Genomic DNA, 26,197 nt, shown 5'->3' with positions numbered 1-26,197 from the left:
ACCTCAACAGTCTGGAGTAATGCCACTCCACTGCTTTTACAGTACCTTCGTTCAGCACAATGTCTTCTACATGGTTACCTATAAGCGGACCTTTGAGTATTGATTATTCTATCGGTTCCAAGACATTCACGTGCATCACCTTCTAATGGGCTTCTGTTAAGAGGCTTTCAGCCATTAATCCCAGACGCGTAGCTGCGCGACATACCTTTCCGATAATTCGCTAACCAGAGGCCATAATCAACAGTTCCTTCTCGTATAAATCAATCTACTATCATTGATGCCTAATCCGTAGGAATAAAACCAAACCGGTCACGACGGTCTAAACCCAGCTCCGATCCCTAAGACGGGTGAACAATCCGACCTTAGCAATTTGTACATCACTAGTAGGAAGAGCCGACATCGAAGAATCAAAAACGCGTTATTGATCTCTTAGCAGCCACAGCCAGTTCCCGGAGGAACTTGTCTACCCAATCCTCATGCACCTCAGGCTATTTAGGGGACGTTAGCCCTTACTTTCGCTAACGACCTAGTACAAAAGGCACAGTAAATTTGAGCTTTTGGCCTTACCTTCAACCGTCTCGATTTCTGTCCTCACTGAAGCTCAAACTGAGGACACCTACTCGCTGGGCTCTTTTCGAAGTGTGCTCGCCACCAGCAAACTTTCTATCTACATATTCCTTTTGATAGTAAGCATAACCAAACAGCGGTAGTAAGAACTCGATCCCCACCATCTTCAACACCCCCGCGCAACACCAGCAACAAAGGAACTAACAGATACCCTGGATGATACATAGACAAAGTCTTCTCAAAGTATACTTCCTTGGAACGCCTGTAACTTTTCCTGTAGCGACGATAGACCCTTACTTGTCCGGACAAAGTTATACTATTTTGAGTGCTCTACAAAAAAGTCAACGGCGACGACTCTCAAAAACCGTTGTGTAAAAAGTTTTACCGTTGGACAAAAAGTATATATAGAAAACAAAAAACGTTTATAGTTCATTCAATATTTGAGATGGAACGGTTTGCCAACGGTAACTATTAAATAAAAATAAAAAATAGAGGGGGTCTCCGTTGACGAAAACGGTTCATCTCAAACTCTTATTTGAAAAAAACAGTTTATTTTTGTCTAATGGCATTCGCTAGCGTGTTCGCTCCAAATTCACCTGAAGAAATTGCTTGCAGACTTTCAGCGCCCACAGGTTTAGAACCTCAATATCAAACTGCAGCATCTACACATTCTCCAAGCAGAACAGACAATTCAAATTCAAATTTGTCCTGCAATTCACTCAATCCAAAGCCACTTTCACTACCAAAAACAATACCAAACGAGCTCCGTATTACAAAGAACCACAGCAACGCTAACTACGCAAAATACTACTCAGATTGTCTGAAGAATACTTCAATTCAAAGCCAGAAGAAAGAGTCCTGCAACTTAACAAAGAATATTGTGAACAACTCAACAAAGTTCTTGCAGACTTTACCAAACTACAAAAAGAAACACCTGACCCATTCGAATTAGGTGACACAATCGTCAACTATTTTCAACAATAACAAAGATAATGGTTGACAGAACTATATGTCAGCTTATTGAAAGTCTTCCACCCAAAGCTGCAAAAAAAGTCGAACAGCTTTGGGTCGAATTCAAATCAAAGAGTTACGGATATCAGGATGACGAAGAAGAACGTGAGTACGGACAAGAAACAGCAAAATGGCAATGTCTTAGCTCACTCAACCCCAAGTTCAAACCATTATTTTACTCAGACAACAACACAATTCAAGTACGCAAAATTGCTATTCATTTCGTTAACCAAGCAGAAGACATTGAAGAAGGAGACTCTATCTCAGTTTATGTTTGCTACTGCAAGTTTTTCAAGGACGAATTTGGAGGACCAATTCTCATGCATGTCTTCAAGCCACATCAGCAACTCTACGTTGAAACTGAAATAACACTCATGCATGGAATGTATCTCAAGTTTGAAAGCCAATTGGAAAACACATACAACATTTGGCTTTCATACATTCAGTTCGATACACCAGATGACTTTGATGTTGAAAAGAAAGAGTCCTCCGAATTCACACCAGAAGGCTAACAATTTTCCGAATAAAAACTTCATTTATACTAAACATCTTCGGGGGGAAGCCCCCCACATACTACCCAGAGCTTGTAAGAAAAAAAATATAAGTAAAATATTAATTTTTTATTCCAATTCTTTCAATTTGTTATATAATTTGTTTCGTTCAGCAGTATAATATAATAAGTCACTGACCAACTGGTCCACTTCTATATGTGACTCTGCCGATGAGACTCTATAGACTGTTTCGTCAATCTTCGAATTGTAATTTGCAATTTGTTGTCTCAAATACTCCAGAGTCTCCTCCTTCATCTTCTCAAGCACTTCTAACTGCTCTGGTGTTGGTTGGTGCGTAGAAAAGTGCGCAATGACTTCGTCCCAATTACGGAATGACATTCTAAACTTTGGAAAAAATTTAGGGGCTAGAGGGCACGAAGTGCCTGGAAGCCCCACTACCTTTTTTTTTTTTTTTTTTTTTTTTAAATATCTTCACTTTTCATCCAAATTCCGAACTTGAAAATTTCTCTCAATAAATTGATACAGCTTTGAAAAAGTAAAATAGCACAATGTATTACCCATTAATTTACAATTAGATTTTAATAAAAAATAGCTGAAAAAAATGGGAAAAAGGTGACGATTTGACATAGAATTTTTAAACTAAGTATTTTAGTATCTCCATATATCGACAAATATATTTTTCCAATTAAAATTCAAAAAGGACACCATTCGGAATCGTCCAAAAATGAAATCTTGGAGGTTTGCCAAAATTGAATCCGCCAGTATTTATCGACCAAAATTATAATAAAAATAATTTCCGCAAAGTATTCTATCCAAATCATTCTTCAAAAAAAAATATTTTTTTGGTTCTTTTGTATAAAAAAACATTACACAAAACGCCTAGAAAATTTAAAATTTTTTCGAAAAAAATCTTGTTTCATTAATGTGCTAGCTTTTTGAAAAATAATCATATCGGTAGATAGGGGATAATATAGAGGTGCTTTATGAATAACTAAAATTCGGGAAAACTTGATATTCAACGAGAAAAACGCTTAACGAATCTCACTTTTCTTGTAAACTTCACAAAAAATTGAGATCTTTATCTGGTCGTAAGCCTCCCTTAAAACGCCAAATCAAGAGAAAACATATCAATTTATCAACATATAGGATAGGTAACATGAACTTACTCGAAGATGCATGTCATAATGGAGCAATTAATTGTTATAATTATCTTAAATCAACAAATGTTTTTGAAATTAAACCACTTTTAACATTTTTAGCAATTATGAGCGAAAACAAAGAAATGATGTCTCAATTCAATGATTGCAATAGGTGTATGGATGCAAAGATTTTTCTCCATAGGAAGAACACGAATGTTCTCTCTCCTGTTTGGTTAGATTTCATTATGTTTAGAAATTACACTTTGTTACTAAAAATGATCAAATTCAACATCAACAGATTAGACAAAAAACAAAAACACCTCTTTTTGTCGCTTGTGATTTGAATGATACGTTCCTTATTGATTTTTTACTCGAATTTGGAGCTAATCCTAGCAGACAAGATCCTTATGAATTTGCACTAAAAAGAGATGACGCTGTTTTGTTTGACAAATTTTATAAGCACAAAGCAGATTTTAATAAATTAGTATATGAATTTGTCGCTTTTTCAGGAAAATTCAATATTTTAGAGTATTATTTTGAAACTTTAAGAAAGGATTTTAATTCAGATAATGCAGTAAAAGAAACACCATTCACAATGGCATGTTATTTTGGACATTACATGGAAGTTAATTATGTAAATGAAACTTCAAATTATATGAAAATAATAGAATATCTTTTAAGTAAAGGCGTTGATATCAATCAAACAAATATATTTGGAGCCACAGGTTTATTCATTGCTTGCCAAAATGGAAATTTAGATCTCATTAAATTTTTGATTGATAGAGGTGCAGATCCGAATAAAAATATGAGGGATGAATCTTCTCCATTATTCATTGCATGCCAAAATGGATATTTTGAAATTGTCAAATACTTATATCAGAAAGGTGTAGTTCTTAATTATCAAAACGAGCAGGGAGAAACACCTCTTTATGTTGCTTGTTTGAATGGTTTCAAAAATATTGTATATTTTTTGATACATAAATATGCAAGAACCGATTTAGTTACAACTCATAAGGAATCATTAATTCATGCGATTTCATATAAAGGTTACTCTGAAATATTATCACTCCTTCCATATTCAATTGATGTCAATTTACAGAATGAAAATGGTTCCACAGCATTATATATTGCATGTCAAAATGGACATAAAGATTTAGTTAAAAAATTATTGCAAAATCCTTCAATTGAAGTTGACAAAATGAGCAATCAAATAACACCTCTTTATATTGCTTGCCAAAAAGGTCATACAGATATTGTTGATCTTCTTCTTTCCCATCATGCCGATCCAAACACACAAACAAATAGTAATTCAACTCCATTATATGTTGCTTGCCAAAATGGACACACAGAAGTTGTTAAACTTCTTCTTGCCCAAAGAGATATCAAAATTAACACTCAAAGAAATGATGGTTCAACGCCCATTATGGTAGCATGTATGAATGGACATAAAGATATTGTTGAACTCCTTGTTAATCAACATGCTGATCCAAATATTTCTTTTGGAAATGGGTATTCACCATTATATATTGCATGCCAAAATGGTTATGCAGAAATTGTCAAAATTTTACTTAACATATCGAATATTGAAATCAATAAAAAACAAGCTAATGGATCGACTCCTCTTTATATCGCATGCTATAAAGGACATACAGAAATTATTGAACAACTTCTTGCTCATCATGCAGATCCAAATATTCTTTATGGAGATGGATTGACACCTTTGTTTGCTGCATGTTATAATAATCAACAAAATGTTGTTTGTATCTTACTAAAACAACAAAATCTCAACATTAATTCACAACGAAATAATGGATCAACATCTCTTTTTGTTTCATGCGAACGCGGTTATCATGAACTTGTCAAGCTTCTTCTTTCTCACCATGCAGATCCAAATATTCCGTTTAATGATGAATCAACTCCTCTTTTTGTCGCATGTCAAAATGGACATACAAACATTGTTAAAATATTATTGAAACAATCAAATCTCAACATCAATGCGCGACGAAATAATAGCTCAACATCTCTTTATGTTTCATGCGAACGCAGTTATCATGAACTTGTTCAACTTCTTCTTTCTCACAATGCAGATCCAAATATTCCATTTAATGATGGAGCATCTCCACTTTATATCGCATGTCAAAATGGACATACCAACGTTGTTAAAATATTATTGGAACAATCAAATCTCAACATTAATGCTCAACGAAATAACGGTTCCACAGCATTTTATATTTCATGCCAATATGGATTTAAAGATATTGTTGAACTTCTTCTTTCTCATCAAGCCGATCCAAATATTCCATTACAAAATGGCACAACACCATTTATAATCGCATGTGAGAATGGCCACTCAGAAGTAGTTCAATTTTTGTTAGAACAAACGAATGTTAACATTAATGCACAAAATAATACTGGCTCAACAGCACTTTACATGTCATGTCAAAATGGTCATAAAGAAGTTGTTAAACTTCTTCTTTCTCATCATGCAGATCCAAATATTCCATTCAAAACCGGTGAAACACCTCTTTATGTTGCATGTCAAAATGGTCATACAGATGTGGTTAGAATCTTATTGGACAAACAAAATAGCTTTATAAATGCACAAAATAATAAAGGCGCCACCCCTTTATTTATTGCTTGCTTTAATAATCACGCAGAAGTCGCTAAGTTACTAATATTATTTAATGCAGATCCAAATATTTTATACCAAGGTTCACTATCTCCTCTAATGATTGCATCTCAAAACGGAAATTTAGAAATTGTAAAAATCCTTCTTGATAGTCCAATAATTGACATAAATAAATATGGTGATAACGGTGCAACTCCTCTATATATTGCATGTGGCATGGGACATACAGATGTGGTGAAAGTTTTATTAAGTCAACAAAATATCGACATTAATGCACAGAATTCTTTAAGTCCATCAGCACTCTATGTATCATGTCAACTAGGCCATAAAGAAATTGTTGAAATTCTTCTTGCTCATCATGCTGATCCAAATATTACATATGGAGATGGGGTCACACCATTGTTTATTGCATGCTTTAATAATCGCCTAGATGTAGTTCTTGTTTTATTAAATCAACCAAATATCAAAATTAACTATCGGCGCAAAAATGGCTCGACTTCTCTTTTTATATCCTGCCAACAAGGATATCCTGATATCGTTAGCCTTCTTCTTTCATATAATGCAGATCCAAATATTCCAATTAGCGATGGAACAACTCCACTTTTTATTGCTTGTCAAAATGGAAAAACAGAAGTTGTCAAACTTTTATTAAAATATCCAAATCTCAACATCGACTATCAACGAGACGATAAAGCAACAGCATTTTATATATCGTGCCAAAATAGATTGCAAGAAATAGCTGAACTCCTACTTGCGCATGGAGCAGATCCAAACATTCCATTCATAGATGGAACAACTCCTCTTTATTATGCATGCCAAGAAGGCAATACTGAAATTGTCAAGATCTTATTAAACAATTCAAAGACCGATATTAATAAAACATGTAATAATGATATTTCTCCTCTTTATACTGCATGCCAAAATGGCCACATTGAAATTGTTAAAATATTATTAAATCAGCCAAATATCAACATAAATGCTCAAAACGGCAATGGATGGAACCCTCTTTGTATTTCATGCCAATGCGGTCATAAAAGTATTGTTGAACTTCTACTGAGCCATCATGCTGATCCAAATATACAAATAATAGATAGAATGACACCTTTGTTTATTGCATGTCGAAATAATCAACAAGATGTTGTTCGTGTCTTATTAAATCAACAAAATCTCAACATTAATGCTCGCCAAAATCAAGGTGCAACTTCTCTTTATGTTGCATGTCAACTTGGTTATCACGAACTTGTTCAACTTCTTCTTTCATACAATGCAGATCCAAATATTCCATTTAATGATGGAACATCTCCACTTTATATCGCATGTCAACATGGGCATACAAACGTTGTTAAAATCTTATTGGAACAATCAAATCTCAACATTAATGCTCAACGAAATGACGGTTCCACAGCGCTCTACATATCATGCCAAAATGGCCACAAAAAGATTGTTAAACTTCTTCTTTCTCATCACGCGGATCCAAATATTCCGTTACAAAATGGTAAAACTCCATTAGATACTGCTTCTGAAAATGGTCATCATAATATTGTTCAAATTTTATGTAACCTTGAAATTAACAATAATGGCACAGAATCACTACATGCCAGTGACAAAAAACCTATCAAATCAACTGATACCTCACAAAGCAAAAAGCATGCTGCTAAAACAAATGAACTTAAACCACAAATTGTCTCGAAAGCCGAGGATGAAAGTCAATTGCAGACATCCTCAGATGAAAAATTGTGAAGAAAATTTTAAACAGACTAATATGTTTATTAATTTTATTCAGATATTTATATTGACTTACAAAGATATAGAAAGTAACTCAAAAGAATGAGGACACCAACAGTTTCATTTATTTCAATTACAACATCAATCAACAAACTTTGTTAAAGAATAAAATTAAGCAGATAATTGTCTGATAAATTTGTAAACTTCATAATAAAGTCTGATACATTCAATTATTTTCCGATCACACCTTCATAACTAGAACATGTTAAGCTGCCGAAAGATATGAGAGGATTTGTTTGTAAATTTTTTTATTTTATCTGATACATTCATTTTTCTTTTTGTATAAAGCCATCAATTAATTTTTATAGTTCATGACTAATTACAGATCATGGCGAGCTCTCATTTTTGAATTCAAAATTCAAATAGAAAAGTTTATATGAGTCTTTGAATTTTTTTTTCTATATTGCATCTTTATAGTTAAATCAAATATATAATTGTGTTTGAGATATTTTTATTCACATTTGGCCCTATTCATTCAAAAATTTCAAAGGTGTACAAAATTTTTAATTTATTTTAATGTTACATCTCTTTTGCCTGCTTTCTATCATATCATTCAATGATGATAAATCAGAAGTTAATATTACAACAGATGGAATTTATGAATTCTCACCATTAATTCCAAGTAATATTAAAAAAGCTACATTTTTCGGAAATATCACAGAATTTGCTAAAAATTCATTTAACTTATATCCTTATGTTGAAGTAATTGTCATGAATCTTACATCAAAATCTTTGATTATCGGAAAAAAAGCATTCAAGCATTTAAAGTCACTACATACAATTAAAATACCAGATAACACTATAATAATTGATGATGAAGCATTTTCTGGTTGTATGGCACTTACACAATTTGATTTTCCCTCATCATGCAGAAATGTATCAAGTAAATGCTTTTGGGAATGCTCAAAATTGAAATTTCTCAATTTAACAAATGTAGATAACATAGCAGAAGGTGCGTTTAAAGAATGTTCAAGTCTTTCAGAAATCATATTTAAAAAGCCACTTGAGATAATTCAAAAAGAAACTTTTGCATCTTGTTCTTCACTTAAGAAAGTCACAATTTCCAATTCAATCACATATATTGGCGATGCAGCATTCTTTTACTGCTACAATTTAGATCCATTTAATTTACCTGATTCATTAGAATATATCGGTGCAAATGCTTTCTGTAGAATCAATGGGTTTACAGAAATCACTGTACCACCTAAAATTCAATCAATTTCAGCAGGATGTTTCTATGGTATGAAAAACTTAAAAAAGATTAATCTCAATCACGTAAAAGTTATTGAGTCTCAAGCATTAGCAAATTGTTCTAATTTGGATGATATTAACTATGGAGATAGTTTGACTAAAATTTATTTAAGTGGTTTTGAATATTCAGGTCTAAAAGGAGAATTAAATTTACCATCAACATTAAGTTATTTTGGCGAAAAATGTTTCAAAGGAATATCTATTACATCATTAATTTTTAATTCAGATAATGTTAAACTGGAAGATAATGCCTTTGAAGACTGCTCCTCTCTTGAAAGCGTGACATTCAAGAATGATAATGTGAACATTGATTCTGGCGTTTTTGCTTCATGCAGTAGCTTGAAACAGATCAAAATACCAAATAATGTTAAAATAATTGGTAAAAATTTATTTTATTCATGCAATGAATTAGTTAATGTTCAATTACCAGAACATTTAGAAGCAATTAATCAACAAGCTTTCTATAAGTGTGAAAAATTGAAATCAATCAGATTCCCAGCGTCACTAAATAAAATCGGTTTGAAGGCATTTTATAGTTGCTCATCTTTAACAGAAGTATATCTTCCAGAATCTCTACAAATGGTTGGATTAGAATGTTTTGCTTCTTGTGGAAATCTAAAATTTGTACATGTTATTTCGAATGTTGAATTTGATGTTAATGTTTTCTCAAATTGTGCCAATTTCAAAGAAATAATATTTAATTCATCTTCTATAAATAATATTACAATTCCAATTTCTGATCCTAAATGTGTAATTAATATTGTAAATGCAGGTGAAGAAATTTCATTTACTGGCCATTCCTTTCAAGCAATTAATATCACATGTAAAATTAGAAAAATTAATAGCAAAAAACATGTAGCTTTTGAAACATTTACATATAATGGAATATATGAAATCGAAGGAGATCTTTCAGATAACATAAGAATAAAATGCGTAAACTTAAATCCAGAATATAAAGGAAAATTATTTGGAATTGAACTTTCAAGATACACCAAATGTGGAGTTAATCCTAAGTGTGGTGGAAAGTCTCCAACAGTTGGTATTTTAGTTGCTCTCGCAATCCTAATTATTATTGGTGTAATTGCTGCATTCTTTATACTCCGATGGAGAAAGAATAGAATGAAGGGTTTTTCAGAGATACCTTCCAATATTTAATAAAGATAAAAATCTTTTTTATTTACTATTCTTTTTTAAGGCTGTATTACATCGGTTTTAACTTGAAATTATATAAAATAGGTAATTTGCTATACATCAGTGGCTAATTATCTTGATGGTCATAATTATTATTTTAAAAATATATTATGGTGATTAAAAAGGTTTTTTTTGAAATATCATTATTTATAAAAATCTAATGACGCACTTATTATGGTTCATAAATCAATTTTTTCAATAAATTTCCCAATGAATATATTTAATAGTTGAATTTTTATATTTTATCAAGGCAACGAATGATATGGTTGTAAAAAATTAAGCAGTTCATTGAAATTTCTGATTTCGGACGATAATTTTTTTACCGTATTCAATTTAAATCTGTAACCGTTTGTCAAAATTGTGTTATTATGATTATTCTCTTTAGTCTTCTTGCTACAATAACAATTAATTTTGATGATGATCATACTGAATGTACTATCAGTGGCGATGGAAGCTTCACCGGCTTCGAAGAAATACCAGAAATTTTAACCGTTGCAAGAATTATATTAAATGTTACAGAACTTGGAGACAACTCATTTTCATCACTTACAAAACTTGAAAGAGTCAGTTTTGACCTTTCCTCGAAAACTTTCAGAATCGGAAATAATGCATTCAGCGGCTGTACTAAACTTAGCATGTTTAATATCCCACAATACACAAATATAATTGGTGATAGCGCATTTTCAAACTGCGTTTCATTAAAAAATGCATTTTTCACAGATAATTTGAAAGTAATTCCAGTAAATTGCTATTATGGATGCAAAAACCTCACCGAAATTAATTTAAATAATGTACAATTTATCAATGAATCTGCATTTCAGGGATGTACTTCTCTTACTAAGATTAAAATGTCAGATTCTCTTGAAGGAATCGAATATTCTGCATTTAAAATGTGTAAAGCACTTCCTAAAATAACTCTTCCAAATTCATTAAAATATATTGAAGAGAATGCTTTTGCTTTTTGCTATAATTTATCTTCTATTCAACTTCCTGATTCTCTTGAATATATTGGAAAACGAGCCTTCACTGGTTGCAATTCTTTAGTTGAAATCACAATTCCTCCAAAGATTGAAATTTTTTAGAAGGAACATTCTATCATATGAATAATTTAGAAAAAATTAACTTAAATCATGTGAAAAATATTTCAAAATATGCTATTTCTATGTGTCCTAAATTGAATTCAATTAATTTTGGTGATAGTTTGATGATACTTGAAGAATCAGCATTGCATGAAGCTAGTTTACTAAATGGATGTAATTTCCCTCCAACTTTGCAATATATAGGCAAAGAATGTTTCCAATCAAGCAATGTGACTTCTATAATTATTAATTCTGATAACATTGTTTTGGAAAGTTTTTCATTCCATAATTTAGCTAATCTGAAAAGTGTCGAATTCAAAGGAAAAACAGCCGATATAAAACATGTAGCATTTGTTTCATCTAATTTAGAAATCATAAAATGAAAACAATTGATTTTAGAGTATTTGAATTATGCAAGAAATTGAATCAAATTCATTTCCCAGCTGAATTAGAAGTTATTGATTACAAAGCATTTTATGGATGTGAAAGTTTAAAGAATATTATACTTCCATCAAATGTAAGAAGAATTGAACATGATGCATTTGCTTCATGCTCATCAATAACTGAAATACAACTTTCTGCTTCCATTGAATCACTTGGTCAATCAGCTTTTTCAAATTGCGAAAATCTTTGTTCTATAACAATCTATTCTAATTTTGCACTTAATTCTAGTGCATTTATAAACTGCAAGAAACTTGAAACAATTCATTTTGATTCATCAAAGATCGACACTATTTATTTGACATCTTTGACATCCAATTTATCTTTTAATATTTCACAAGCAAATGAAAAGTTGACATTTCGTCCAGAAGGAACTAATTCGTCTCTATTCAACTTAGAAAACTTAACAATAAGTTGCAACATCAAAGAAATGATAATAGATTATTCAAACTTTGTTAAAGTTAATAACTTTATATACTCAGGAACCACTGAAATATCAGGAAACTTTTCAAATCCAGAAAGTATCTCATTTGTAACATTAGATTCTAAATACAAAGGAAAATTATTTGGTGAAAATGTTTCTAAGTTCAATAAATGCAAGAGCGATGAACAAAAGAAATCTAAATCAGTAACAGGAGCTATAATAGGCATATCGGTTGCATGCATAGTAGTTGTTGCTATTATTGTTATTGTAGTTAATTACATATTAAGAAGACGTAAAAATTCTGGACTCTCAGAAGTTCTATCTTCAAATACTCAAGTTAATAACGTAATATAAATAAAGAACTTAATATTACTTTTTGGATACAATTTTTTCCATGTAAAGAGTTTAATGTATTGTGAAAGTGATTATAGTTCTAAACTGGTGCTATTTCTTGTGTAGTTGTTTCCTATACCTTTATAGTATTATTATATCTGTACATTCCAAGAAGATGCAAAACATATGGATTTTTAGAAATGATTTCATTAAATATTTGAATTCGTTTATCAATGCTTTGTAAGTTTTTGCTATAATATTTACTTTGATATTCTTGTCCACTTAGTAGTATATGTTGACGGGTTTAGTGACTTTTTTTGTTACATCTATATATAGACGATGCATTAAAATATATTTATTTATAAATCATTAAAAAATTAACATTAATTTTAAAATAATTTATTTTTTTATCTTTTATAAAAGAAGCTATATATATATGATGTCAGATATTCCGCGATTAATTAAACATCATTTAAATCCTGAATGGGTTAAACTTCAATTTAAAAATGAAGATTGTGAATTATTAAATGAATATGAAAGCCAAAATAAGCTAATGAGGTATAAATATAATGATAAAGAATATTTAATTTCATGGAATCAATGGAGTCATAATCAAAGACCTCATAAACGAGAAGAAGAAATTGAAAATAATGAAATGGAAATCATTGATGACATTAAAGAGGATGGAATTCCTAAATTTTGTAAAAAACCTTTAGAACTAAGTTAGGAGCATATAAACGTAGAGTATTAAATCCTGAATATCTTAAACATCAATTTAAAAAGGAAGACTGTGAATTATTAAACGCTAATGAATATGAAAATGCTAAATCAAAACTGAGATATAAATATATTGGAAGTAATGAAAGGTGTAAAGATAAAGATAAAGTTTATTCAGTTTCATATAATAACTGGCACACGTTAGGGATAAGAAAACATTTAGGAGATTATGGTAAAAGTTCCGAATTCTTCAAATCTAGTATGTACGAGAGAATAAAATAAATCAGATATAATTATTTTCATGAATGAAAGATTCACTACCATAATGAAATAAAAAATAATTTTTTTAAAAATAAACTTTAAAAATTAACTACCATAATGAAATAAAAAATAAATCATTAAAAAATAAACTTTAAACATTCATGTCTCAGAATCAACATTGAACTTTAAGAAATTAATGATTATTTGAATTTATGATATCAATTATTTGATTTATTCTTTCTTCAATCTCTTCTATTCTTTTTGTTAAATCATCTATTTTCATTAATGAGGTGATTCTTGATTGAGGAATAGATTTCAAACTAACCACCCCCTTTATTTTTGAAATTTTGAATCCATCAACTTTAAACATTTTATTCAATTTACACGTTGTCAATTCTTCAAATAATTTTTTATTGTTAGCATAATAGTCATTAAATTCTTCAACAGATGAAAAAATTTTTATTTCAGTAATTGGTTTAACAACATTTATTTTTTGTTGAACATTTTCACTTTCATTTATTTCTTCCTCCTCTGTTTCATTTATTTTTAAAATCGGTTTCATTTATTATTAAATAAAAATTAGAATATAAGTGATGAAATATATTTTTTAATTAATATTAAATCAGAAATGGCGGCAGGATTCTTTAAAAAATTATGGGATGGAATTAAGAAAGCTGCAGGTTGGGTTCATAAAAATATTATTAAACCCGTTGCAAACTTTTTGGCACCAGTAGCGAAAACGGCAGGAACTATCATAGGTGGAGTATTAGGTACTAAAGCAGGTAATCCGGCAATGGGAGCACAAGCAGGTAACGCAGTTGGTGGAATTGCTGAAGGAATACTTAATAAAATAGGAGGTAAATAGTTGAAAAATAAATAAATATTATTTTTATCTTAGTATCGGTTGAAGTCTTTGATAAACTTTTTCTCCTTTATTTAATATTTCTCTTATTGGGGCAGCTTTTGGCGTTATTGATTCAGCAACGTCACTAATTGCTTCTTTATTCTTAAATATCCAATTTGCTCCTTTCTTCATTGTTTCCCAAACTTTATGCGCTCCTCTTTTTACTCTATCCCATAATTTCTTAAATATACCTGCAGCCATAGTTGATTATTTCATTAAAATTAAAAATTCATTTTCATCTTTTAATTTTGATTTTTTATTTAATAATAAATGACGACTAACTATTTGGTGCCAAACACTAAACCGATTAATGGAAATGTGTTTCATTCATTCGAAAAGATAAATGAAATATTCGCAAAGAATGACGGTAGAAGATATTATAGAGAACTTGAAAGTTCATGCTATGACTCTGATGCTCCATATTTTGATGATAAACAAACTCATTTAAGAATTACAAATCTGGCTCATGATGTGAATCAATTAGGTGACACATATATTAAACGCAAGGTTAAAGCTACGTTAATTTCAAATAAAGCTTTCACATGTGATGACGCTTTTAAATGTATGCGTTTATTCGTTGGTTACAAATCATCAAATCAAAGCTTTAAACAATTAGAAGTAGAAACCGAAAGAGGTGATGCTGGTTATCTTCAAATGGATTGCGCCCGTGAATCTTTCGCATTTGCAACATATAAACCAAAATCAGAAAGGAAAGTTAAAAAGTTTGTTCATTCGTTATATAATAATGTTCAAAAATATGATAACTCAGTATGTGGTAAATATATTGACCCTTCAGAAGTTTTCAAGAAAGCAAATGAAGAAGTTGATGTCACTTTTGATATGATTATTCCGGTAAATGATTTGTTAGCATTTCAGGCGTTCGATGATTATCCTAAATCATTTGGTGAAATCATTCTTAAATATTATGTTTTCAGGGATACTTTAGTATTTTGTCAGGTTGACCCGTTAAGAGTTGCTGATTTACAAAATTACGTTTATGAAAAGATAACTGATGAAAATTATGAAAAGATTATGAATCATGTTTTTAAATATGATCGCAAATTCCAACAAATCGGACTTCCTGCCAAATTAATTACAAGCTTAGCCGCTACATCTGCTGACGCAACAGTTGATAGTGTTATTATTTCATGCACAAAGATGGAAGTTTTAGAGGATAAATGCATTACACCAGGATACGGTTTAATTGAAGAATCAGTTAAAGCAATACCACGTTTATTCAGTAAGGAAGATCCATTCATGATTCCAGCTCAACATATTGACGTTCGTTCACTAAATGGAGGTTGCATCACTCCTGAAGGTATTAGCTCGGATTTCTCATACGCTCTTCATAATGTTACAGATGTTGTGTTAGCATTTCCGAAGAATGCAATGCAAAGAACAGTTTTAGAAAATCCAATGCTTCGAGGTCTTCAGGTCACTATAGATTCCAGAAACTTCCCCGATCAAGCGATGACCACAGTGGGTGACATATTCTTTACACGTATGCTTCAAGCTTCTGATTTAGATGGAGTGAATGAATGCACGGAAGAATACGAGGACTCATTAACTAGACCACTGAATGATGATAATGGCAAGCCATTAAGCTAGAACATGGAAAGACCAAACTTCATTCTTATGCACTATTCCAGTTCAACGTGATGGAGCGGGTATATTCTTTGATGGATTAGAAACTTTCAACTCACAAGTTACAGTACAAGTGAAAGCTTATCCAATCATTCAGGGTGAAAATGACACTTACTGTTCAAAGGTGACAAATCCTCCTCAGGTTTGGTTTACTAGGACTACGTATTGGACATGGACACCGGATGAAGGTTTGAAATATCATCCAACAGGTACACCACCACAGTATAGAAGTTCATATGATGAAATATTGATGAATAGAAATGTTTAAAATTATAAATTTATTTTTGATTAAATGGATTTAAATTCATCCACCCCTTATGAAGAATTAGCAGGAGTATATAATACATACATAGATGATATGATTAATGAAGCATTGAGTGATAATAGAAATGCTCTATCTAAGGAAAAATTAATGAAAATTCCATATTCTGAATGTTACTTAAATTCAATCACTGCAGCAATTGGTAAACAAAATAAAGGTAAAACATTAACGATATTAAAACAAATTATCATTATTGCTAACACTTCCCCCCATTCACATGTGTTAATTTATATCAACCGTTCAGGTTCACCTTCAGATGATACATTTGAATCTTTAAAGCATTTAATCAAAATTCCAATTATTTATTTATCACAAGAAGAAGCAGAAGATTATTTAAAAAACTTTTTAATGTATAAAGAATTATATAATACAATCAAGAAGCAAGGATTAGAGGATAAAATTATTGATAAACAACGGGATGAATTATTTGAAACACTTTCTATTTCAAATTTTGATAGAGAATTTTTGCATTCACTAATTTTTCTAGATGATGCAGTGAAATCAAAACTAATAACAAATGAGAAATCATATTTTAATCAGTTATTAACTCAATGTCGACACATTCAGTGTTCATTCTTTATGGCTGTTCAATACTTTAAAGCATTAAGCACAAACATTAAATCAAATCTATCAACACTTTTCATTTTCAGTGGGTTTAGTCGTCAACAGTTGAACGTTATGCTTTATCAAGTGAATTTACCAATGAGCATTAATGAACTTTACACACAATATCAGCAATTAGGTGAACATGGAAAAATAATAGTTGATTTAAATAAAGGAAGTGTTAAATTTGATTAACTTTTTATAATTAATTTTTATTTTTTATTTATAATTAAACATGACAGAAATAGCAAATCTTCTACAGTTTCCATTAAAACAAGGAACAAACAAAAAGGGTGCATATAATAGAACTATGAAAGTTCCTGATGGAATGAAAGAATTAGTTCATATTGTTGCTGGTCTTCAAAAAGATGTTAAACAAATGAGAAACGTTTTAACATTACCAGAAGCTCAAGCATATGCCAAACGTCAAGGTCCAAATTGGGAAGCACACGAAGCAGACATTACGGGTCCAAATGGAAAACCCGATGGTATAAATGAAGTTTTCGTTACTGATGGTCAAGGTAATATTAAAGTCATAAATGGTTACAAATTAACTATAACTGATTATCCTAAACGTAAAGCATATAATGAACGTTATCCTATGCAATTTGATGAAAATGGAAAAGCTGTTAAACAATACATTGGAGAAGGTGAAAATGGTCCAATTAATTCATACCGTCATAATCCATATTCTTATTTCAATGAAGAATTAAATGCTATTGAAGAGGGACCGGATGGATTACCACGATATGTTAATCAGTTTGATGGTCAATATGCAAATTTGAGACCTGAAATTTCAGCTAAGAAATTCTTTAAAGTTGCTTTATTCGATCCAGTTTTCGCAAATGTTAAAGATGAACTTAAACAGCAATTCCAACCAATTATAGTAGCAAGAATTGCATCGGGTGCTTTATCTCAAGCATTCAAAGATTTAATTAAGAAACCATTATATCAGCAACGAGGTTAACTTATGATTTAGTTAAGGAATCAGATAAAAGAAAATTTGAGAAATCAGATGATTATAAGAATGCAATTAATGAATATATTCGGTCTATTAATTACGATGAAACAGCTAAAAATCAACTTCATGAACAAATACAGGGAATAATAGATTCAAAAGTTCCAGCAAAATAAAAGTTTAAATATATTTTTTTATTCGAATATAAATGAGAAGACGTTTCACTAGTCAAAAGAACACTAACGCAAAAGCAGAGATTACGGTTGGTTATAACGTAAATGATGATAAATCACGAATTATTCAAAATGTTAAAGTTAATGTTAGCCCTGAATTAACAAGGTCAGCAACTCAACCAAATTTATTAACTCGTGACTTACCGAAGAATGAGGAGAATGAAGAAAACCATGAGAATGGAGACCCAATCATTTTATCTGAACCCGGTAAAGAACCCGTTGAAATTCCCACTTATCCAACATACCCCCCGCCTCTTTCATCAAACATCGAGAACCCAGGAATCTACGATTCCAGTCGCAATGCGCCATATAAAATAGACATTAATTCTGAATTAATGAAAATTTACCGTGATATAATAATTAATAATTATGATTCAATAATAAATTTAATTGACCAATCCGGTTTAATTATTTTACCTTATGAATCATTAATTCACATTATCGCCATTCTTTGTGATGTTCAAGATTCAGACGTTAAGATTCAATTTTTCATAGATGATGAGGTTTCATGCTGCGGAACAGTTGCAAAAATAAATCCTATAAAGGATATTAGCACAATTAAGATATCAAAGAACGGAACAACAACTGAACTTCATTTAACATATAATAACATATACAATAAAATAGTTGATGAATATAAAATATCACTTGAAAAATTCTTTGTTAAGGCCATTTAATATTCAAGCATTAACATTATTGAATAATAATCCTTTGAATCATAATCAATAATAATTGACCTTTCACCAGTTTCTATCGTTTGTTTTATTTCTTTTTGTTCCCCACTATCCGGATCGGTCATTGTAATTGTTTTTGTTATAGTATCAGCTTTATCTTTAACTTCAATCTTTTTTCCATCGGGATATTTAAACCAAAATTCCAAAAATTCGATATTGTCAATCTGTTCATATTTTAATCTATCAATTACATTTTTAATACCATCTGAAAATCTTATGAAATGGTCATTATATGGATTTGATTGAACTAAATTTGAATGAAGTGAAATATAACCGATGATGAATATGACATTGACTCATATTTTCTGAAAACACTAAAATTTATAACATGAATGAATTTCTTATTCGTTGAATTTATGAATTCTTGAGGTAATCTTATTCTAGTTTTTTTATCACTGGAAAATAACGCTTTACCATATTTTTAATCGTAATAAAAATGTCAATTATCAATATTATTTCGAATAATAGTTGTGAATTAAATTTAACAGTTAGCGGAATTTATAATGTTACTCTCGTTTCTGTGAGTGGTAAATTTAATCCCATTCTTTTAAACCCTTCAGATTATATATCATTTATTAAAGATGACCATGAAAAAACGTATGATATGTATATAAATAATGTGATAGCGAAATGGGATATTAACATGATTTTAAGTTATTTAAATGAATCATTTATCGTATGGTATGAAGAAAATTTTAAATCAAAACCTGATAAACTTTTTGAACTTGATGAAATAAATAACCTTATTAAATTTCCGCTGAAAATTAAATTTTGTACTCCTCATCTTCGTTCATTGTTGGGGATATTAAATTTTGAAAAAGATGTTGGGGATGTTTTGTATTCTGACACTGGTTCCAATTTCATTTTAATCAAATGTGATAAAGTTAATACCCCAATGAGATTTTCACATCAAACATTAGACCCTAACTCTTACCCATCAATACAAAACATTTTATCCATCAACTTAAACATATTTTCTTTATCATATCCGTTTCAATTATCCGGGAATTCATTTATTCTTCATTCAAAAGATTTATCAAATATTAAATTTAGAATAACTGACCTATTTGATTGTGATTTAGAATTTATGAATGAAATATTATGGCAATTTCAAATAGAGAAAATAGCTGATGAGATAACGGATTAAATATTTATTTTTAAATCATAATAAATGATTAAACAACAGCAACCACAACAACTTAAGGCACAGACCATTACATACGCCATATATGCATATAATTCAAAGACGGCAGAACAAACGCAAAGGTTGAAATATGGAGATTTGGAGATAGTATTGAAAAATGACCATTTCGAATTCGTTTGCAAAGGTGGTGCGGTGATATCAAATATAAAAGAAATTTTATTTATGAATTCAAAAATTAAAGGAATAACGGATGATATAACATCAATTCCACCAGAAGAACAGAGATATTACGCATTAAATGCATTTCCTAAAGTTTTGAAGATTGGAAGATTTAATTTAAATGAGGAATTCATAGAAGGTTTCCTAAATGACATAATGAAGAAAGCAGATAAAACTTATGTTAACGATGAGTTAGAGAAGAAAGCAGATAAGGAATACGTTAATACTGAATTAAATAAGAAGGCAAATTTGGTTTATGTTGATGAAAAAGATAATGAAATTAAAGAAAAGGTTGAATGGTATCATGAATGGACATTGGAGACTTTTAAAGTTAAAGCTGATACAGAATGGGTTTCAGGATGTTTAGACCTTAAAGCAGATAAAACATATGTTAACGATGAGTTAGAGAAGAAAGCAGATAAAACATATGTTAACGAAATATACCAAAGTTTGATAGGAACAACAAAAAATATTGAAACTATTGTTGGGGATGTTTCTGTCTATGAAGAAAACAAATATTTTAGATGGGAGTTTGTACACTCCTTAAAAAATGGTATACGGTGTAAACTCATTCCGAAAAATAACAATGAAATGTATGTAAGCTATATAAAGAATGATGGTACACAAGTTAAAGTTCCATTAGACAACAACTGTTACTTAAACTTATATGGAGACGAACAAAAGAAATATTTAAGAGTTTATGAAATGGCAGATATGACATTGCCTGACCCAGCTCCAGCACCATATTATTATGACTATGGAGATGATGTCAGAACACCACATGTAGATGAACAAAAGTTAACATTATATTTAGATTATTATAGATATAAAAGATATAATGCAATAGAAAAAAGAGAATAGTATATTATTATATAGATGACAAAAATAAATATTATAGTCAAGATTTTACCTACCCTGAAAACATAAGATTATATTATAAAAAATATTCTAACACAAACCAGAAGAAACCTGAAATAGTTGCACTATATTTTAAGTTCAAAAGAGACAATCCTATATTATCTCATATGTTTGATTTAATGAACCCAGTAGGTTCTATTTATACATCTATGGATGCAAGAGGTCCTCAAGCAATGTTTGGTGTTGGTGCATGGGAACAAATAGTCGACAGGTTTTTGTATTGTGCAAACTCTTCAAAGGAAACAGGTGGAAGTAAAACGATTACAGGTGAAAATTTACCTGCACACAGTCACTACATAGATTTAAGCACATCTCAAGCGGGTTGGCATAAGCATAGATATTGGGATTGGTCAGGAATGACAAAGGTAAAGGATATGATGTTAAAGACGACGTTAAGTTTGCTATAAATTGTTACTGGGATGACACTCAGGGAGAAGGAAACCATACACATTTCGTTTCAGGATATACACAAACAACGGGACAAAGTAAAGAATACATGCCACCATTTATGACTGTATTCGCATGGTACCGTGTTTATTGAATGAACTAAATATATTTTATGTCTGTAATTAATTAGGTAATGAAGTAATGGATGAACTGCAGAAATAAATGTTTACGTTAATGTTTACGTTAATGTTTATGTTAATGTTTTCAGGTTATTCAATAATTAATTATTTTTGAAGAACTGAAGGGGTCACCAGGTCACCAGGTCACCAGGTCATTTAACTTCTCTGAAAAAATGATGACAACATGACATTTTGACAACAACACAGGAGGAAGGCAGTTATGACTTATTTTTGAAGAACTGAAGGGTCACCAGGTCACCAGGTCATTTAACTTCTCTGAAAAAAATGATGACAACATGACATTTTGACAACATCACAGAAAATTTGATGCAGTCCAAAAATAAAGTTAGTTTTAAAATTATTTTTATTTTTTTTTCCTATATAAATGACAGCAACAAACAGCAACAGCAACTTTATCGTTTCTGATGAAAAGTTATTGATTCATTAGTTTGTGGAATTAGTTGTGGCAGAAACTAAACCCTCAACGAAAGAATTGGTGAAAACATGATTGATTTACATAACTACCTCAAACATGATGGAGGAAGAGAAGGAAAACTGGTTACAGCTTTATTAGTAAATAAAATTTCAAATTTAACGATTATAGATGTTGATATCAATAAATCGTACAATGATGAACTTAAAGAAACAGTTAGAAAAGACATTTTATCAAAACTTTCGGATAAAGATGTTATCGTTAAAACCGCATCAGGAGGTCTTCACATTTATTGCAACACTAATTTCTTCTATGCAGTTTCGAACAGAATGATTAATGTTATTCCTGCAATGATTATGATATTGACATAATGACTTCTATGGATGATTCAAAACGTTCTTTAGTGGTTATGGCTGATTCAAGAGTTCGAAAGAATGCAACAGAACCAATCAATACATACTCATTCATTCGTGGAAGTTATGATTCAACATTAACTAGAACAGTGAATGATATATTAAATGATTTGAATATTAAGGTAAGAGTTGAACAGAAGAGCGAAGAAATAAAGAGTATAATGAATGAAAACAAAGATGTAAACATTGACGATAAACTAGCTCAGAGCATAGTTGATGGCATCTGTGATTTTGAAGTACATAATGATGGTGGAAACATGAATTTAGAAAAAGAAATAACATTATTCACACTGTTTCAAGCAATTAATTCGTTACCTAATCATTTAATTAATGAAGCATACGATAACGTTTATAACTTCTGCAGTTTAACAGAAAATGCAAAAAGTAATTTTGAAAAAGCACGTAGTAGATATGCACATTTAATGACTTCTCCATTTGTTTTGGTGAAGATTCTAAAACTTTATCAAAAGGAATATTATGATGAATATGTTTTACCTTTATTACGTAAGCCAAAAATAACATTTGATATCAAACTTGATGACTCGTTTTTGATAACAGATATTAGACGCAAGGCTGAAAATCATCAGTATAAAAACAGTTCTGAAGTAATTGAGGATTTATCACGTGTAATTCGTTTTGTAGATTGTGGAAACAAATATTTCATTCAGAAAGATTACATATCCACGACAAAATGAATCAAATATCATTTGTTCTTCAGTCAAATATGAAAGAGTCACTCAAAATGATTAAATTATTTAAAGAAGAAGGTAAAACCATAACAGCATGGGATGTACTACTAAATCAATTGTCTTCATTAACCGTTAAGGGTGTTTGCTTTAAATCTGATTCCCAGATGTTTTCTCAACGTTTCAGGGTTATAAATACAACATTCTCGAAAAACAGATTACTCAAAAATTGAGATGTTTATGAATTTCATTAAAGAAGCCATTTGTGATAATAACGATGAAGTGTATAAATACCTACTCGGCTGGATTGCATCAATGATTCAACATCCTGGAATCAAGAATGAAACAGCAATTATTTTGAAAGGACTTCAGGGAACAGGTAAAAACAGATTTACAGACATTATTTCTGAACTTCTCGCCGGTTATTCATGTAAAAACATTACTGAAATAGTGAGCTAACGGGTAATTTCAATCAGTAGTTGAGAATAAAATGTTTCTTGTACTTAATGAACTCAAGAATGTAGGTGAAGACAGACTCGCAAACTTCAACGCTTTGAAATCAATTATACGGATAATGAGATTAGAATTAATGAAAAGAATCAACCCAGAAGAACTGCTCAGAATGTTGCAAACTTCATTTTCGTAACTAATAACGTTTACCCTGTCAAAATTGAAGTTGGAGACAGAAGATACGTAGTTTTAAGAGTTAATGGTAAATTCAAGGGTCAATTTGATTACTTCAAGAATTTAATGGATTCATGCACAAAGGAATTTTATGATAACCTTTTAACATATTTTATGCAATATGACCTTTCATCATTTAATGTACGAATCATTCCGATGACTGAAGCCAACAAGATTTAATTGAATTATCAACAAATCCTTTAGATGAATGGATAAATACACATTATGATGAATTATGTGCAGGTATGACGTGTAAAAATGCTCTATTCTGCAAACCATCAGACATGAAAGACAAAAACTTTCAAATGAGCATTAAGGATAAATGTGAAAGGAAACAAAGAAAAATAGATGGTAAACAAACATGGTATTATGTTTTGAAAGAAGAAATGAAAGGATTATATAAACAAATTGAACCAAACGATAATGAGGATTCATTTACTGACGATGAAATACCTGTGAATGAAGCTTTATAAAGTATGATTTGAATTTATTTTTGCATTAATCCTGCTGTGTTGTCAAAATGTCATGTTGTCATCATTTTTTCAGAGAAGTTAAATGACCTGGTGACCTGGTGACCTGGTGACCCCTTCAGTTCTTCAAAAATAATTAATTATTGAATAACCCATGTTGTTGTCAAAATGTCATGTTGTCATCATTTTTTCAGAGAAGTTAAATGACCTGGTGACCTGGTGACCTGGTGACCCCTTCAGTTCTTCAAAAATAATTAATTATTGAATAACCCATGTTGTTGTCAAAATGTCATGTTGTCATCATTTTTTCAGAGAAGTTAAATGACCTGGTGACCTGGTGACCCCTTCAGTTCTTCAAAAATAAATTTTCTTATCATTCAAATCGATGAACTTTAAAATGATGTAAAATAACTATAAATTTTTATTTTTATCATAAATGAATACCCCACAAGCTCAAAATTTACCACGAATCATAACAAGGGAGGAAATGATAAAAATGATGCAAGAACATGTTAAAAATAACAAACCACTAAAATTGAGAAAATGTGGTTATGCAGTAATGATGGAAAGAGAGATGTTGTCGAAGAGGAATAAAAATTAAATTTGGATTGAGTTTAAAAATTCATCTTTATTAAATTCATCTCTTCCAACCAATTTATTTATTCTATTAAATTCTTTTATTTTTGCTTCACTCAGTTTAATGATTGAACGGTAAGTTTCTAATTTTTCGATTATTTCTTTCCTCTCTTTATCGTTTTCAGTTCCATTAGTTTTATTGTTTTCAACCCCACCGCATTGCGACTTCTTTTTGTAATAGCATATTTTTGATTTAATTCTGTTTAGTTTCTTTTTATATTCATTGTCTGGACTCTTGACTGCTTTGTTGTCACTCATTTCTTACGAAATAAAAAAAATTAAATATTATTTAAATATAATGGAGTAATAAAATAAATCGGAATTTCTATTAATTTATTGTCAACTTCAACTAATGCATTGCCGTTAATATATCTAACAAATTCAGCTATTGTGTCAAATCTTCGTCTTCTTTTTGTCATTGATTTATCAGTTTTTCCATAATCGAGATGAATCAAAAACTTTATTTCCTTGTTTAAAATTCATGAGCCCCGAATTAATTTGTTCACGTTTAACATCATTTAACTTTTCCATTTGCTTTCTAATATATTCCCATTCTTTTGAAATATCATTTTTCATTTCCACCGGTTTCATGTTTATAGTTCTATGCCATGTATTATTGTATAATAATATACTAACTGCTGTATGATGGAGTCATGATTTCCATCCCAGTATATCTGACCGTTAACCCCTAACGCATCTCTAAGAGTTCTCATTACCGCATCAACTATTTTATTATGAAACGTATATGGAGAGGATGAAAAGTAAAAATTAATTTGTGGGAAATAATGAGCATAGCTGCCTGAAATCCTTTATCACCATCACCCCTGATATTATCTACTCTTTCATGATCTAGTAAGTATTGAATAGCTCTTCTTGTTTCCTGTTCTGTTTTCCCTTTCACCGGAATGCAATATAAATATCTAGTGTTAATGTTAATGGCAAATAAATAAGTAACGTTTCCTTTTGAATATTCCAGATGATCGATTTCGTATGAATATGGATATGGAGCAAATGAAGGTCGACTAAATTTTTCCTTTAACGGTTGAATTTTCGGGTCAATTGGTTTATTTAATATCTTGAAATCCTTTTTAAAATCTTTTTGCTTCTTTAATGTTTGAAATGGATATAATAAAGTGAATGATGAAGGATTAACTGAAGGAGGAGGCGGTACTGTCGTTGGAGGTTTTGGTGTTGCAAGTGGTTTAATTTTATCTGCTTTGATTTTGGATTTCATTCCTTCCTTCATTAATTCTGGATGTATTCTATTCATTTGTTTTAAATATGCTGTAT

At 30.5% G+C, this 26,197-nt stretch overlaps 12 protein-coding genes and 3 pseudogenes across 15 annotated transcripts, besides 1 other annotated feature; 11 read left to right on the top strand and 4 right to left on the bottom strand.

The window, feature by feature from the left end:
* TVAGG3_0699800 lies at positions 1 to 711 on the bottom strand (annotated as a pseudogene; the record flags this gene model as incomplete). Its single annotated transcript has 1 exon — positions 1 to 711. The product of its transcript is annotated as a 23S ribosomal RNA (ribosomal RNA).
* A 418-nt stretch (positions 712 to 1,129) lies between these two features.
* TVAGG3_0699790 (uncharacterized protein) lies at positions 1,130 to 1,519 on the top strand (the record flags this gene model as incomplete). Its single annotated transcript, XM_051243333.1, has 1 exon — positions 1,130 to 1,519. One exon carries the CDS (start codon positions 1,130 to 1,132, stop codon positions 1,517 to 1,519), a length of 390 nt encoding a protein of 129 aa, XP_051089920.1.
* Positions 1,520 to 1,559: 40 nt separating this feature from the next.
* On the top strand, positions 1,560 to 2,090 carry TVAGG3_0699780 (uncharacterized protein; the record flags this gene model as incomplete). Its single annotated transcript, XM_001305195.2, has 1 exon — positions 1,560 to 2,090. One exon carries the CDS (start codon positions 1,560 to 1,562, stop codon positions 2,088 to 2,090), a length of 531 nt encoding a protein of 176 aa, XP_001305196.2.
* A 108-nt stretch (positions 2,091 to 2,198) lies between these two features.
* TVAGG3_0699770 (uncharacterized protein) lies at positions 2,199 to 2,468 on the bottom strand (the record flags this gene model as incomplete). The annotated part of the gene is made up of 1 exon (XM_001305196.1): positions 2,199 to 2,468. The coding sequence occupies one exon, from the start codon at positions 2,466 to 2,468 to the stop codon at positions 2,199 to 2,201; it is 270 nt and encodes an 89-aa protein (XP_001305197.1).
* Positions 2,469 to 3,884: 1,416 nt separating this feature from the next.
* TVAGG3_0699760 (ankyrin repeat, PH and SEC7 domain containing protein SECG-related family) lies at positions 3,885 to 7,598 on the top strand (the record flags this gene model as incomplete). The annotated part of the gene is made up of 1 exon (XM_001305197.1): positions 3,885 to 7,598. One exon carries the CDS (start codon positions 3,885 to 3,887, stop codon positions 7,596 to 7,598), a length of 3,714 nt encoding a protein of 1,237 aa, XP_001305198.1.
* A 561-nt stretch (positions 7,599 to 8,159) lies between these two features.
* Positions 8,160 to 10,049, top strand: TVAGG3_0699750 (antigen BSP-related family; the record flags this gene model as incomplete). The annotated part of the gene is made up of 1 exon (XM_001305198.1): positions 8,160 to 10,049. The coding sequence occupies one exon, from the start codon at positions 8,160 to 8,162 to the stop codon at positions 10,047 to 10,049; it is 1,890 nt and encodes a 629-aa protein (XP_001305199.1).
* A 404-nt stretch (positions 10,050 to 10,453) lies between these two features.
* Positions 10,454 to 11,167, top strand: TVAGG3_0699740 (ribonuclease inhibitor domain-containing protein; the record flags this gene model as incomplete). Its single annotated transcript, XM_001305199.1, has 1 exon — positions 10,454 to 11,167. The coding sequence occupies one exon, from the start codon at positions 10,454 to 10,456 to the stop codon at positions 11,165 to 11,167; it is 714 nt and encodes a 237-aa protein (XP_001305200.1).
* Positions 11,168 to 11,543: 376 nt separating this feature from the next.
* On the top strand, positions 11,544 to 12,383 carry TVAGG3_0699730 (ribonuclease inhibitor domain-containing protein; the record flags this gene model as incomplete). Its single annotated transcript, XM_001305200.1, has 1 exon — positions 11,544 to 12,383. One exon carries the CDS (start codon positions 11,544 to 11,546, stop codon positions 12,381 to 12,383), a length of 840 nt encoding a protein of 279 aa, XP_001305201.1.
* A 1,585-nt stretch (positions 12,384 to 13,968) lies between these two features.
* Positions 13,969 to 14,205, top strand: TVAGG3_0699720 (N-acetylmuramoyl-l-alanine amidase family; the record flags this gene model as incomplete). The annotated part of the gene is made up of 1 exon (XM_001305201.1): positions 13,969 to 14,205. One exon carries the CDS (start codon positions 13,969 to 13,971, stop codon positions 14,203 to 14,205), a length of 237 nt encoding a protein of 78 aa, XP_001305202.1.
* A 24-nt stretch (positions 14,206 to 14,229) lies between these two features.
* Positions 14,230 to 14,445, bottom strand: TVAGG3_0699710 (uncharacterized protein; the record flags this gene model as incomplete). The annotated part of the gene is made up of 1 exon (XM_001305202.1): positions 14,230 to 14,445. One exon carries the CDS (start codon positions 14,443 to 14,445, stop codon positions 14,230 to 14,232), a length of 216 nt encoding a protein of 71 aa, XP_001305203.1.
* A 69-nt stretch (positions 14,446 to 14,514) lies between these two features.
* On the top strand, positions 14,515 to 15,381 carry TVAGG3_0699700 (uncharacterized protein; the record flags this gene model as incomplete). Its single annotated transcript, XM_051243332.1, has 1 exon — positions 14,515 to 15,381. A coding segment is annotated over one exon (867 nt), but the record flags the coding sequence as incomplete, so codon positions are not given.
* Positions 15,382 to 16,306: 925 nt separating this feature from the next.
* Positions 16,307 to 26,197: part of a mobile genetic element that runs on past the window's edge.
* TVAGG3_0699690 (uncharacterized protein) lies at positions 17,980 to 18,681 on the top strand (the record flags this gene model as incomplete). Its single annotated transcript, XM_051243331.1, has 1 exon — positions 17,980 to 18,681. The coding sequence occupies one exon, from the start codon at positions 17,980 to 17,982 to the stop codon at positions 18,679 to 18,681; it is 702 nt and encodes a 233-aa protein (XP_051089918.1).
* Positions 20,693 to 21,560, top strand: TVAGG3_0699680 (annotated as a pseudogene). Its single transcript has one exon. A coding segment is annotated over exon 1 (868 nt).
* On the top strand, positions 23,868 to 24,274 carry TVAGG3_0699670 (annotated as a pseudogene). The gene has a single exon. A coding segment is annotated over exon 1 (407 nt).
* Positions 24,869 to 25,165, bottom strand: TVAGG3_0699660 (uncharacterized protein; the record flags this gene model as incomplete). The annotated part of the gene is made up of 1 exon (XM_051243330.1): positions 24,869 to 25,165. One exon carries the CDS (start codon positions 25,163 to 25,165, stop codon positions 24,869 to 24,871), a length of 297 nt encoding a protein of 98 aa, XP_051089917.1.

Source organism: Trichomonas vaginalis, chromosome III (assembly GCF_026262505.1).
Source record: "Trichomonas vaginalis G3 chromosome III, whole genome shotgun sequence".
In the NCBI taxonomy this organism is placed as follows: Eukaryota; Parabasalia; order Trichomonadida; family Trichomonadidae; genus Trichomonas; species Trichomonas vaginalis.
Note: the sequence above shows the minus strand (reverse complement) of the source record. Positions and strands in the feature narration are given on the sequence as shown.